General features: G+C 36.5%; 2 protein-coding genes across 2 annotated transcripts; both read left to right on the top strand.

The window, feature by feature from the left end:
- The first annotated feature begins 588 nt into the window (after positions 1 to 588).
- Positions 589 to 3562, top strand: LOC147519903 (basic leucine zipper 23-like). The gene is given in 5 exon segments (XM_086591429.1): positions 589 to 751; positions 874 to 1215; positions 1218 to 1295; positions 1298 to 1676; positions 3088 to 3562. Coding segments are annotated over 4 exon segments (813 nt in total). The 5' UTR covers positions 589 to 751; positions 874 to 888; the 3' UTR covers positions 3117 to 3562.
- A 4365-nt stretch (positions 3563 to 7927) lies between these two features.
- LOC147519902 (metal transporter Nramp7.2-like) lies at positions 7928 to 14209 on the top strand. The gene is made up of 12 exons (XM_086594209.1): positions 7928 to 7991; positions 8177 to 8217; positions 8319 to 8397; positions 8775 to 8879; positions 9116 to 9225; positions 9576 to 9757; positions 11765 to 11834; positions 11917 to 12090; positions 12171 to 12275; positions 12367 to 12498; positions 13184 to 13279; positions 13662 to 14209. The coding sequence occupies exons 1-12, from the start codon at positions 7928 to 7930 to the stop codon at positions 13938 to 13940; spliced, it is 1437 nt and encodes a 478-aa protein (XP_086450335.1). The 3' UTR covers positions 13941 to 14209.
- Positions 14210 to 14303: the final 94 nt, after the last annotated feature.

The following is a 14303-nucleotide window of genomic DNA, read 5'->3' as shown; positions in this document are numbered from 1 at the left end:
TTATTAAATGAAAAATAATAAAAATGTCATTTTATTAGCCAAACCTTATAATTTAATAAGGTTAAAGCTGAATAATTTAGAGTGATTATAAAAAAAATTCCTGAATTAAACCGTATCGTTCAAAAAATTCGCGAATTATTCGTTTTATTTTTATAATGTGAATAATTTTGAATAATTAGATATACTAGTACACATGAAAGAGATGTGCACGAGAATCTAGGTCACTCGTCACCAGAGGTGCATATGTATTGCCCCAAAAAATACTGCAATCAAGGCCCCTCGCACCTGGTTAGTGCAGTTTCAGCCTGTGTGAAATGCTAAATTATTGTGGCCCGACAAAGAAAGGAAACAAAATATAAAAAAAGATTAATGGGGCGTAGGAGACAAAACGTTTCAAATAGAAAAATATAGAGAGATAAAGACTAATTTGAGGCTATAATATAACAGTTTTTACACTTACAAGAAGGTTTTTTAGAAATTCAACACATAGTGTAGGTGACAAAACCGTCAAAACAAAAAACAAAATTACATAAAAATAAAAATAAAACACTGATGCGGAACTGTAGCTCGGGGCCGCGATTTAGATATATTTTTTAAAGAGAAAATCTTGTAGTGTTGTATTCAGAACCAATCACTCTCTAAAGTCTAAAGCCCTCCTTTTTCCATCTCTCTCTCAGCAACGATTCCCAGTTAACACCTTCAATTCAATGACGATTATAAGATAAGTCTTTCAATTCATCATCATAAAAAAGTAAGGTATTCGTTTTACTTAGTATATATTTAATCAGAATTATTAAAGAATTAATCTTTTTATAATTGCGATATTAGTAAGTCAAATGAATATTTAAAATTGAATTATCTGTGGTTTTGAAGCATATCTGTTTTATCATGATGGACGATGGGGAGCTTGATTTCTCGAACGTGAACATGAATGAACAGTTTCCGAGTAATTGTTCTATGGATAGTTTATTTGATGAGATTTTGAAGGATACTCATGCTTGTACTCATACACATACTTGCAATCCACCTGGACCAGATTTATCACACTCACACACTTGTGTCCATGTCCACACCAAAATCCTCCCTGCCCAATCTGATGATAAAGTCACTGGCGACGACTCTTCTGAATCGACTGATAAAAAAGCTAAGAAACGCCCCACGGGAAATCGGGAAGCAGTTCGTAAGTATCGTGAGAAGTTAAAGGAAGAAAAAGCTTTCTTAGCGAAAGTGAAGTTAATAGATTGACGACTCTGAATCAGCAGTTGATGAAAAAATTGCAGGGTCAAGCTGCACTTTCGAAGTAGAGGTGGCAAGGCTCAAGTGTTTACTTGTTGACATTAGAGGAAGGATTGAAGGGAAATTGGATCTTTTTCCTTATCAGAAACCATCCCAGTGTTCCAATGGGATCCCAAATATACCCTACCAGAACTTGCCTGGGGGATATGTTGTGAATCCATGTGATTTGCGCTGCAATGATCAGATGTACTGCTACCAGGCTGGTATGGGGGGCAGTGTTGAAGATACTGGTGTGCTTAGTGGACAAGGATCCGGGGCTTGTGATATTGGGAATGTGCAGTGTATTGGAAATCTTGATTCGACATTTAAGGACCTCCCAGACTCGGGGCGTGGAAATGTGGTGCCAACAGTTGATTCCTCTGCTCCAAAGAGAAGAAGAGGTAAGATCCTGCATGCTTAAACTTTTAGAATAAATGTGTTGTTCTGGATAGAATAATGTAGTGTTATCAGTTGAAGAAAGATTTTGGTAATGGTTTGGTTATGAAACATTAGCAAGATTGTGATATGAACTGTAATGTGCAAGTACATTTTCCTTAACTCAACCAAGTAAGAAAAAGAAACAAAATATGATATGAGACATAGTATTCTTTAAACAGAAATTAGTTTTAGAGATATAGTTAGAAACTTTTTCTCGGGAAATTTGAGGGCTTCTGCTCAGAAAATTTTAAAGTGTGGAGGAAAAAAAAAAAAAAAGTGTGGGGAAAAAAAAAAAAAAAAGTGTGGAGGAACTGTTTGTTGAATTAGACTAGCATCTACACTTGATGGTAAACTAGTATGGTTCAATTTGTCTGATATCCGCTGCTTGTACAGTGAACACGAGTTTCCTTGATCTCTTTCATAATTTGATCCATAACTATGCCAACATCTTCCATTAGCCAGCCAGTCAATCATTCCAAGTTATAGTTTTAATAAATGATACATAATCCTTTATACATCATCATATCTACAGAGTTTTTGTATTTTTTAAAGTTCCTTCTTGAGGAACCTACTGCAGTTCGAAGTTCTATTTCAACTGTAAATCATTGTGTTAGCCCCTATTCTCTTTGTATATACATGGAAGAAAATGCTGCCTTATGCTGTTTGATCCAAGGCCCAAAATATCGAATTCGGTGAATATTTCGATGTACTAAAAAACCGATATATATCGGATATCAGAAATATCAAAGATATCTATTTTTTTGTTTTTTATGTCAATATATCGGAAATATCGTCGATTATATTGGATATATTGGAAATATCGTCAATATATTGGTCAAAGTCAACAATATCAGTCAAAGTCAACAATATCGGTCAAAGTCAACAATTTATATTGGACATATCGTATATATCGGTCGATATATATATATCGTTATATCGGAGATTGCGATATATATCGGGAAAAAAAGGATTCAGTATTCGGTTGAGATATATCGAATATATCCATGTCGGTGTACCAAAAAAACGATATATATCGGCGTATTTTGGACCTTGGTTTGATCCACATGTATTTGATTTTGGTGGTATTGGTGGAGCCTTTTAAATGCATGCAGGAGAAGTAAAATCCATTAGCCCGATTTTTTATTTTATTTTTTGTGTTATTAATTGTAATTTTTAGAGTTCACTGTGTGCAACCCACAACTTATTATAAAGAAACTGTTGTCATAACGTGTGACTCTTTTTCAGTAAAGATTGTTTCCAAAACTTCACTTGTGTAGTCCCAATAGACATTTCTACTACTTTACATATTGTTAATCTTATTGATTGCATATTAATTATCAAATTAATACATTTGGTGTTTTGTTTCTTCATCAGGAGGACCTCGTGCATCAACTGCAGGCTAAGGCATTTTAACAGGTGGAGATGGCTGGGTGATATTCCTTATACGTATAAGTGCGTCATCTTCCAATAAGTAGTCTGTAAAGCTACAGTCATGCCTGGGCTTCTCGGTGGAATCTGGGTGATATTACTCATGTATAAGAGCTTCATCTTCCAATACGGAGTCTGTAAAGCTACTACATTAATGCCTTAGCTTATCGGTGGACTCTCATATTTTGCTAGTCTTGAGCAGTTGAGCACCATTAGCTACACTTTTGTTTCCTATGTAGTTTGGTTGGTATATAGGGTCCTAACCGAGCTAGGTCGTTTGAATGGTAGGCACCTGACTAGGTAGTTTATGTGATTGAATTTTCCGAATAGCAGACATTCAGCATTTTGTTATGTATATGTGGATGGTATGATGCGTTAACTATTGAATTTTATCTCTACTCTATGGAACGAGCATTTTCCATATTCTGCCCCGATCAATATTTCTGTTCCCAAATCTGTTATGGAGGTGAAAGGGGTATTGGTTATCGGCCTATACCCATAGAAAAGCAATTACTGCTTCAAAGACTTGGTGCTGAATTGGCCTTAGGCCATTAGGGGATATCCTCTAGAAGTGGTGGTTTTGTAAAATTATAAGCCTCTGTTAACACTTGGGAGCGAACGACTTCACCCAACTCTCTCTTTCTCCCCGCAGCTCCGCTCACTCCCCACTGCCAGCATCCTAGTACTCAAGAAGTGAACACACCATTTTTCCCTACAACGATGCAAAAAAAACAAATTGATGGGCTAAATGAGGCCCAGTGGGCTCCGCATGAATGAACTAAATGGCTGGAGAAAATTGCTTCTTCTTCTTCGTATTCCACATGGGCTTCACATCCTTTCTCTCGTCATGAACTAGTCGCTCCCTATTACTACTAGTATACTGCTAAGCAAGCGGGTGGGTGAGGAAGAAATCTTTGAGAGAGACAAAAAGAGAGAAAACAGAAGGAAGAGATGAGGACAGACAGACAGATTTGTCTGCATAACCCCCCCCCTTCTCCCAAAATGTTCGCTCCGCTCACGGATCAAGTAAGAAATCTTTCCCTAACTCAACTGTTTTTCTTTTAAATCAATAATAATTAATGAGTAGCGTAATTGGAATTAATGTTCTGAATTTTTATCTCATGCCATGTCTTTATACTTGAAAACATCGCCTTATAGCGTGTTCAACCTTTTAGGGTTTCAGTAGATAGAAAAAAGTATTTGATTATATAAGGTATTCATTATATTGTCTACAGGTATTGGTGACACATTCTTTTACCAGACATTTAGAGGTGGCATATGTTTTTGGCTTGTGTAGAAGAGTTTTAGAGGATAAATTTCCACCTACTTGTCATCCTAAAATGTATTAAACGGCCCCAACCACCTCGTACAAACCTTCATCAACTATAAGCTCCTTTTGAGCTACTTCTCTATAGTAGTCATTATTCTCCGTAACATGGAAACCGAACACCCTCGACAAAGTTTGCTACTCCAATGAGGAAAATACAGAGGAATTAATTAGTTTAGTCTGTATATACTAAGGGAAGTAGTCATTATCAAAGTCAACTATACACTCTTAGAGAGCAATTTAGGTTTCACAACGTGGGGGTGTAATTCCACATCAGTCGGTAAGCTTTCCTGGGCAAGTTTTAATGATCGAACACTTGTGTAGTGACCTTTTTGAGAAAATTTCCTTGGATGAGGCCAAGCTATGGGCTTGGGTCTTTGGGTGGCTAAATGGGAATAATAGCGACTCATGGAATGGGGATGGGTTGTTTCAAACTCATTTAGTCTTTTTCTTTTTCATTTTCATTTACATTTATTTCAGAAATCTTGACTGGGAGATAACAAAGCATCATATATGTATAATGTGATAATAGAAGCATAATACACATGGGACCAACCTGTTCCTCTCCACTCATAAGAGGAAGAGTTGATTGTTGACTTGTCAAATTTGTAATTTTCCATGAACGCCGTCTCTGGCATAGCAAGCGAAGTAACATGCATGGAAAGAACTAGCTTTTGTGATAGGTGTACAAGATAATTTGATTGGTTCAAGGTGGGATCATGTCCTACCTTGTCAGCTCTCATCCACTAAATTTAGTTCTGCCAAGAAAACAATTCCTCATCAAGTCTAGTAACATCAACATTATCAGTCTCATTTAATGATGAATGTCTATATATATTAGTTTCTTGTACTAATACAACTAGTTGAACACTGATGAATGTCATGCAACTGAATCTGTTTCAGAAATGCCAAGACACCACATGATTTGACAATGACGCACCAAATAGTTGACGTGGTATATGACCTGAATAGATTCTTTTTATTACAATTTATTGGTCAATTATTGAGAGGAAAAATAGCTGCAAGTAAAAGAGAAAGAGAGATAGAAGAGGGAGGGGGAGACTGAGCAATTAATATTGCTGTAGTCCCTAAGATGCTGTGTCTTTGTCCTCTTCTTCTATTGGGTTAGTTGTTGATTCCACATGGCACATGCTATACCAGGACTTAATGGGTGGTGCAAAATAGTTTTAAATGGTCTGAAGTGTCATAGATATCAACAATTCAATGTACTAACTTAATAGTTAGATGGTTTAGGACTTAAGACAGCAAATGTAGTAATCAAAATTTAACTCTGAGCAATTAGAATGGCCATGTTTTGCCCCAACTAATCAGTCATGGAAAGGGTGTCAGACCTGTATGTCAGATTATACTGTTCCACCCTTTGTCCCTAAGCCTTTCATTATGGTGCTTAAGTATTCTGCGTCCAGTTATAAGGGAACAACTTCCACAACTCTACCAACTAAGCTAGATGGGACTTGCTTATTTCAAGTTTAATTTGACTAAGCTATAGGTTGGTGGTTGTGAAGTCCTAAAAAATATCTTGTATAGAGGGGAGGAGAGGTGGGGAGAGTGGTTTGAAGGTCTTTATCAAACTTGACAACTCATAGGGCTCTTCTGTAGTTCTGTTATGTGTAACAACAGGGAGAGAATCAAATACTTCGTAACTTGTATTATGAAAATATTAATTAAAAGTTTTCATGGATAATAACCTAGATGGGACTGCTTATTTCAAGTTTAAATTGACCAAGCTATAGGTTGGTGGTTATGAAGTGGGGAGAGTGGTTTGACAGTCTTTAACTACTTACTTTCAGTTGAATGTGTTAGTATTCAACTTCTCATTGAAGTACTGAGCAAAGAAAGAAAGAAAAAAAAACTTCTCATTGAAGTTGCTCTGGTCAATTACCAAACCTTCCCCATGCATATAAGAAAAATAGCTAAAGTTTGATATCGATATTCCTTCAATATAATTCTGACAATTGCCATCTTTTGGAGGGTCTCATCTTTGCTTGATACATTCTTTTAAGGGTATTTCATGTATGTTCAAAACTTTCATGCATATTCTCCCATTTAAGTTGGCTTGGTTGGGCAGCGTGGACCATCTTCTTGATCCATACCATCATAGTAGCAACCTGTGTTCATAAGTAATCTAACTTAGTGAATTTAATAGGTTTTCTATGGTTACTGTTGCTTTTGCTAAAGGTAATACTCTGATTATTATAATTAATCGGATGAAGTGCACTATTTTTCCAGGTGATGGAAAATACTTAACTAACCAGCACCATATTAAAGTGCTGGAGTAGAAGATTCCGATCTTTTTATATGAACAATTTACGGGTGATGGCCCTTGAGGCAGCCAACTGGAATGAACCTAATATCTATGAGCTCTAGACTCTAGAGATGGTAAAGACAGGTACGTAGACAGATATCATCATGTAGAGAGAATAAATTTACTTTGAGAGTATAATTGTAGTGTAGGTTATCCTACCTATTATCCTGAAATTCGTATGGTATATTTATTTATATGTTCAGTTAAGAAAATATATCTACTATGGGCTATCCCTCTTTGCAATTACTATTTCTTGTCAAGATTTCCAGTTGTAGACAGGGGCGGGCCTAGGGCAGGGCTGCTTCCTTTCAGAAACATTCCCTAAAGTAGCAGCCCCCCCCTGCTAACTTTCTATTAAAAAATATATATTGTATATCCTATTGTAGTTTACATAAATACATAATACTACTTGGTGTTATTTTTTGCTATGTGAGAGTGATTTCTTCCTTTCAAACATTTCCTAACGTAGCCCACCCCCCCGAACCCACCACCTAAGATCCTGGATTACCTAATTTTGTCAGCAGAGATATCAATGTTGTTCTAACTATTAACAATTACTGTTAAAGTTGGCCGTAGTTTTTAGGAGAACTGGTGAAAATGTTTATACTGTTTAAACTGCATGTATACAGTGTCAACATCCCAAGTTTTCCCAGTTGTGTCTAAGTTCCATGAGAAACAAGCTCTTACATCAGCATAATCACAAATCCATACGTGTAACCCTCTACGCATATAGATTTTAGTATTTTACCATCGCTTGGGTATTAATAGAATTATGAGTTGCATGTGCCCCATTCCTTAGTGTTATGCTTTGACTGGAATATAACTTTATACTATGACATACAATCGGTAATTAGCATTGCATTGCTTTTCTACAGCATGGTAATATACATTGCTTTGGATCCATAGACCAAAATGATCGCACCATCACGACTTATATATTTTGACATTTAGCTTCATATTTCCATATCTGTACAATCAGCAAGTGCACTAGACATGTTCCTTCCCTTATTGATGACATATCTCAACTACCATATCAAATGCTCTGATTTGTATATCTATAATGACAACTGATAAACCATCATCTCTTTATAAATATCAAGTCATTTCTCTATATAGTGTGTGTACTAACAGTTATGGCCCTTGTTCAGATACAAGAGACTCCAAGATGGAAGAAATTTTTGTCTTATGTTGGTCCAGGTTTTCTCGTCTCTGTTGCTTACCTTGACCCTGGAAACTGTATTAAACCTCTTTATCTCTTAGAATGTCTTTCCTTGTTATACGTTTGTATCAGATATATTTGTCTGCTTATCTTTGATTTTTTATATGTGCACTGATGTCCTGATCATATACGATTATGTTCTATATTAATGCATGAACTAAAGTGCAAACGGATTTACAGGCCGGAGCTGATCATAAATATGAGGTTATCAACTGCAAAGCCATCTCTCTCTCTCATTATAAATGTATGAAACAGTTGTTGTGGCTTTCTATCTTGTTTTTCTTATTAGTATTCTTTTGAGACAGTTGTTGTGGATCGTGCTTGCTGGGCTTACCTTTGCCTTGATAATCCAGTCTCTCTCGGCAAATCTTGGAGTAGCTACAGGTTTGCATAAAGGCTTACATTGTACTTGCAAAAATTTGTGAATATCTTTTGTACCTTCCTATATTCCGGCTTCAAAATACTGAAAATAGGTAAATAGGTACATTGTGGCACTGTGTGTGCTCCATTTCAGTATCTCATATGTGTGGTGCTGGTCTTGAGTATGCGTTGTTTTTGATATACTGTGATAACTGTTAGCTTTGTACAGAATTTCTTGTGTATTTGAATTTAGGTTGAACATTGTGTCTTTATCTTGGTTCTCTCCTAGACGCAAAAATTCTCTTACATGCATTAGGAAACATTTGGTTGCCATCCACTGTTTTACATTATTGTGCATGCATGGTATCTTATACATTATTGTCATCATTTTTGGTCCACAGGGAAGCATCTCTCGGAGCACTGTAAGACTGAATACTCCAAGCCAGTGAATTACTGCCTTTGGTTTCTGGCTGAGGTCTCTGTTATTGCAGCCGACATCCCAGAAGGTTGTATTATCAAACTAACAGGAAGAATAATAAGACAAATGATCATACTATGTATAATAAATAAATAAATAAACAAATAAGTAAATAAGCCATTCAATGATACTTGGTTTATTTATAATACTCCAAAGGTTTCCTTGAACAAATTAGTCCAAGTCCAAGACAAACACTTTGACTGTATGTGAAGTTGTGAACTCATTATTGATCTTCATTTATTTAATTATTTTCCTGTTTTATAGTGATTGGTACGGCCTTTGCTCTCAACATACTTTTCAATATACCAATATGGGGTGGTGTGCTGCTTGCTGGGTTGAATACTCTCCTCCTCCTTGGGTTGCAACGATATGGTGTGAGTAGTTGTATCGTTTTTTAAGTGCATCACTAGTGAAAATGTCATTTTTTGTAGAAGATGCACAAGGAAGCTTTACAGTCTGTTAGATGATGATAAATTTATGTGAGGACCCCTAGCTAAAAGGACAATTCCGGCCAAAGAAAAAACGCCACATCAGTGATCTTTCCAACCAGTAAATATTATTCCATATTGACACCTGATCAGATTGGTAGTTAACTATTGATTATCCACATTAGTTCAAAAACCATTCTTTGGATTTGCTCCATTTTATGGAATCAAGTGGGATCATAAATATTACTAAACTAACATAGATAGATAAGACCATCTAACAGTCTTTGTTTCTGTAGATACGGAAGCTGGAGCTAGCAATAGCCATTCTGGTGTTTGTCGTTGGTGGCAGCTTCTACGGGGTGATAGCACAACTCAAGCCCAATCCAAAGGAAGTCATGATGGGAATGTTTATTCCCAAGCTGAAGGGTGATAGGGCAACCAGGGATGCTGTTGCTCTGTTGGGTGCCCTGATTATGCCGTAAGTCTTTATAACCATGGCCCCACTTATATTTGCAGTAGTTCATATCCATAGAAAATGGCTCATTTGCATGCAGTCACCCTTAATTATTAGACCTACAAATCATGGGATGAGCCTTAGTACCTGATAAGGAGCAAGCATTTAGTTTAGTGGACAGAAATTTAGACCAAGATATTGTGATCATACTTGATATAGGCACGCTTGACTTCTTATGTCGTCTGTGCAGTTAAATTGCTGCTCAGTCGCTACTCGTTTGAAGAGCGAGTAGCGAGTAGGTGTAATCAGTCGAGGATTAATTAGCATTTAATCGGGTGATTTTTCATAACACTATATTTCTTTACAAATACTTGTTAGATATATTTAACATTGAAATACCCAACATAATGGAGCCAATTAAGAATCCAATCAATTAATAAACAATCAAAACACTCAATCAACTAAAATAAATATGATTAAAGTGTAAAACTTTAAATAATCGATCGTTGATCGGCGGAAAATGTCAAGTTCAATATTTTGAACACAATTACTCTGCTTAATTGGCACATATTAATCGGCCAATCGGGGATAATCGGTGAGTACTCGGGAGTTTTTGAGCCTGATTGTGATCGGGGATTAAATTGTTAGTCAGGTTAGCTAAGCGAAAGTGGCAGTACTTTAACGATTTAGCTAGCGCACTTGTTCATGGAGTGCATAACCTGGACTACATAATTATTTTGCATTGTGTGATTTATAGATGATTTGATTGGGCTTTGCTATTATCTCTTTTTAATTCTCCTCTTTAAAGTTTCACCTGGCTATGTGAGCGAGGAGTATGAAATGATTCGTGCGGTACTCTTTTCCTTGTCGGGGGGTATTAGTAAGCATGCCTCTTATATGAACGGTTGGGTTACGTTGACACCCCTACCGAACACAATGATTTAATGGCTGATTTTTGGTAGATATGATCTCCCCATTATGGATATGATCTCCAAAAAATTCAGCTCATTTCAATGTGTAACATTGTCAAAAGTTGTGTCAAAGTTTGCAATTTTTAACAGTTTTTATATTTTTTCAGTTTTGTAATTAAATTTGACACGGCTAGAGATATCAAAATGAATCGATATTTTGCAAGCATGATCAACATGGTAAGAGGGTCATCTCCACAAAAAATCAGCCATTAAGTCATTGTAGAAGTGCAGTTTTTGGTAGGGGTGTCAATTCGGGGTGTCATTTAGGGGTGTCAATGTAGCCTGACCGATATATGAAAAGTTGGTTTTCCCTCATAACTGACTAGTGAAACAGTTTTTGGTCCTTCTTGGTACACATGTTGAGACCTTTGTACTAGACCTCGATAGAATGATATGATTAATATGTAAGGAAATATGTCCTCAAGTTATAGCATCACAGTCACTTACTTTCATGCTAAATTAGTATATTATTTTGCGTTGCCCTTCATCCGGACTTAGCATGATTGAGTGACTATTTAAAAACACAGGCAGCTCAAATTTATATCCTGTTTTTTTCTTTTTTGTGGTGACCCAAGCTGATTTTATCTGTAAAATCTAAGACGGTGTAAATTTTCCATGCTATCTGTGTCAAGTTAAAAAGGTTAGCTTAGTTTAATCTTTTGCACACTTCGCCATGTGAAGTGAAGTACGTAAAACTTTTGTACCTATTTTGCTTACAGACACTAGCCACTATGCACGTGTTACCCACGTAGGAAACATTCCCAAGATGGGCCCTACCGATTTGTATTTTTTTAATTAATAAAGGGTATGTGAAATTATGATTATGCCCCATCTATCCATCTTTTCCAGACATAGGGGTCCACCAATGAAGACAATTGTAATTTTTTTTTTAAAATTGTAAAATTACTGTTTTACCCTTTAAAAAGGAAAAAAAAAAAAGTGAAATGACTAAAATGCCCCTGTGACGGACGTGGAACACTGTTCATTGCGCCAGATTCTTATACAGTAAAGATAAAGATATGTCGCCAAATTTCATGGTTGGTCACTGATATTGTTGCAGGCACAATCTATTCCTTCACTCAGCTCTGGTTACCTCGAGAAAAATCCCTCACACATCTGACGGAATCAATGTTAGTGAACTAAAGCATATCCAAATCAATCAATCTTTGAGTGTTTTTTTAGATAACTACTCATGCCATGAATTGCCACCAGAGCGCATGCAAATACTTCTTGATAGAAAGTGGGATTGCATTGTTTATTGCATTTCTTATCAATGTGGCTGTCGTATCTGTTACTGGTGATGTTTGCTCCAAGCCTGATCTCTCTGTTGGAAACAGAGCTCATTGCAATAACATCACTCTGGAAACTGCTGCTTTGTTGCTCAAGGTATGACATATTGACATATCTTCATTATTTCAAATTTTTCTATTTTCTGAAATGACATTACAATTGGATGTACTATGTAGAATGTCTTGGGCAAGTGGAGCTCAATTATATTCGCCGTCTCATTGTTGGCTTCAGGGCAGAGCTCAATGGTTACAGGAACCTATGCCGGCCAGTATATAATGCAGGTACTAAGGCGTGCTGACATATATTGAAATCTATTACAAGAAAAGGGAGTCTAAAGTATCTAGATGAAAGGGTGTATATTCTTGCGTGCAGGGATTTCTGGATTTGAAGATGAAACTTTGGTTAAGAAATCTACTTACTCGATGCATTGCAATTGTACCAAGCTTAGTGGTCACCATTCTGTTTGGCTCATCTGCAACTGGGACACTTATAATCATTGCTTCGGTAACTCGCAATTGATTATTGGCTCTTTAATATGAAATTACAATTGATATGTACACATAACCCCGTCTGAAATAGTCCCAAGTTACATTGACACAGACATGTGTGTCCGTATATGACACGGATACGAAGTCTCTGACATAGCGAAATATAAAAAATTGAGGTATATCGCATACAATGTGTCCGTGTCGTATCAGACAAGGTACGTGTCAGTAGTTATGGTTTCATATAACATAATTGAGCCAAAGTTGCCGCCGCCCTCCAAAGCACAGACACCTCTAAATTCCACTGCGCCCGTGTCAAACACGTGATGGATGCAGTTTGGAGCCGTACACGACTTATATAGTCATGTGAGATGTCTTAATGACCCTTTTTGTTGTCATTATGTTTAGGAATATTCAATTATTACAATATGACTTAAAATCTAATGTTACATCAATATAAAATCAATTTTACAATATTACTTAATATCCATGTCCTTGCCGTGTCCATGTTCGTGTCCTACTTTTTTAGGATATGTCAGTGTCAGTGTCCGCGTCCGTGTTGTTGTCAGTGTCAGTGTCCATGCCTCATAGCCGCCGCCCTCAAAAAAAATAAAATAAAAATATGATTCATCCATTTCATACCTACTATTATTTTAAGGAATTGAAATGAATGCCATCTGTGGATAAATTTTTAATGTGTGCAGATGATCTTATCATTTGAACTGCCGTTCGCGTTGATTCCACTGCTCAGGTTTACAAGCAGCGAAACCAAAATGGGTCATCACAAGAACTCCTTGAAGGTATGGAGTCTCACGGTTTCTGCACAATAGTTGAATAGACTGATCACAAACCTTCTAGTGAAGCAATTTTGCTTGGGTCTGCATTAAAATTATATAAAACCAATTGAAATTTACAGTTACAGTATTCACATCTCTTAAAAATTATCAAAAAGTTTTCAGAATAGAGGGTGTAATAAGTCTACTAGGCGGATCGGCATATCATTGAGATAAATGTAAATAGAATGTTGTTTATTTGCCTCATTCTATATATTTCATTTTAATTTTTTACCATTTATTATGAACGACTTTAAATTGGTCTTACGTATTAGAATTGTTAAAACAAACCTTTTCACTACAGTTACAAACTTGCAATTAACATAGACCTTTGTGTGTTTTTCCTTAGGTGGCAATTCTCTCCTGGGTGTTGGGATTTTGTTTGATTGGAGTCAACATGTATTTCTTGGGTGGCAGCATCTTGAACTGGCTAGTGAGTGATCACATACCCAAAGCTGGCTCCATTTTTGCTGCATTTGTGGTCCTCGCTTTAGTAATAGTTTACATGGGAATGTTGATCTATTTGACTCTGAGAAAGGAGAACGCTGCTGGAACACGTCTAACTGTTGCTTTGGATGTGATTATGACAACCACCCGAAGTGGACAAGAGACCCTAGAAATTTCATGAAGCAGTCCCAAATGGACCCGTGAGATGGACGTGGATAAGTTGATAGCAGACATTTTATTTGTAAAATAAAAAATACTGACATGTGGCCATGTAGCATTGAGTTTGTGCCTAGTATTTTAGTTAGAACCTAGGACTTACGAAACCTGGCATGGATTTTAGCTAGGTGCTGGATCTCCTAAAGCCTTGTAAGAGGCCACGTCCCCATCAAGACCTGATATAATTTTTATCTTTATATATATATTATAGCTCTACTCTCTTCAATTGAAGAAGCGCGTGTCATGGCTAATTAAGAAAAAGTAAGAGATAAAATAGGATTTATATCTACTATCTATATACTAAAGCAGAGATTTTTAAAAGAGGATT

Source organism: Coptis chinensis, chromosome 2 (assembly GCF_015680905.1).
Source record: "Coptis chinensis isolate HL-2020 chromosome 2, ASM1568090v1, whole genome shotgun sequence".
NCBI classification, from domain to species: Eukaryota; Viridiplantae; Streptophyta; class Magnoliopsida; order Ranunculales; family Ranunculaceae; genus Coptis; species Coptis chinensis.
The sequence above is the reverse complement of the archived record's forward strand: the minus strand, read 5'-3'. Positions and strand labels throughout refer to the sequence as shown.

What these genes read in the sequence shown, in the direction of transcription:
- LOC147519902 (XM_086594209.1), top strand. Translation starts at nt 7,928, where the DNA reads ATGGCCCTTGTTCAGATACAAGAGACTCCAAGATGGAAGAAATTTTTG. An exon ending in GAGCTGATCATAAATATGAG is followed by an intron (nt 8,218 to 8,318) that starts GTTATCAACTGC and finishes CTTTTGAGACAG; the next exon opens with TTGTTGTGGATCGTGCTTGC. An exon ending in TTGGGTGCCCTGATTATGCC is followed by an intron (nt 9,758 to 11,764) that starts GTAAGTCTTTAT and finishes ATATTGTTGCAG; the next exon opens with GCACAATCTATTCCTTCACT.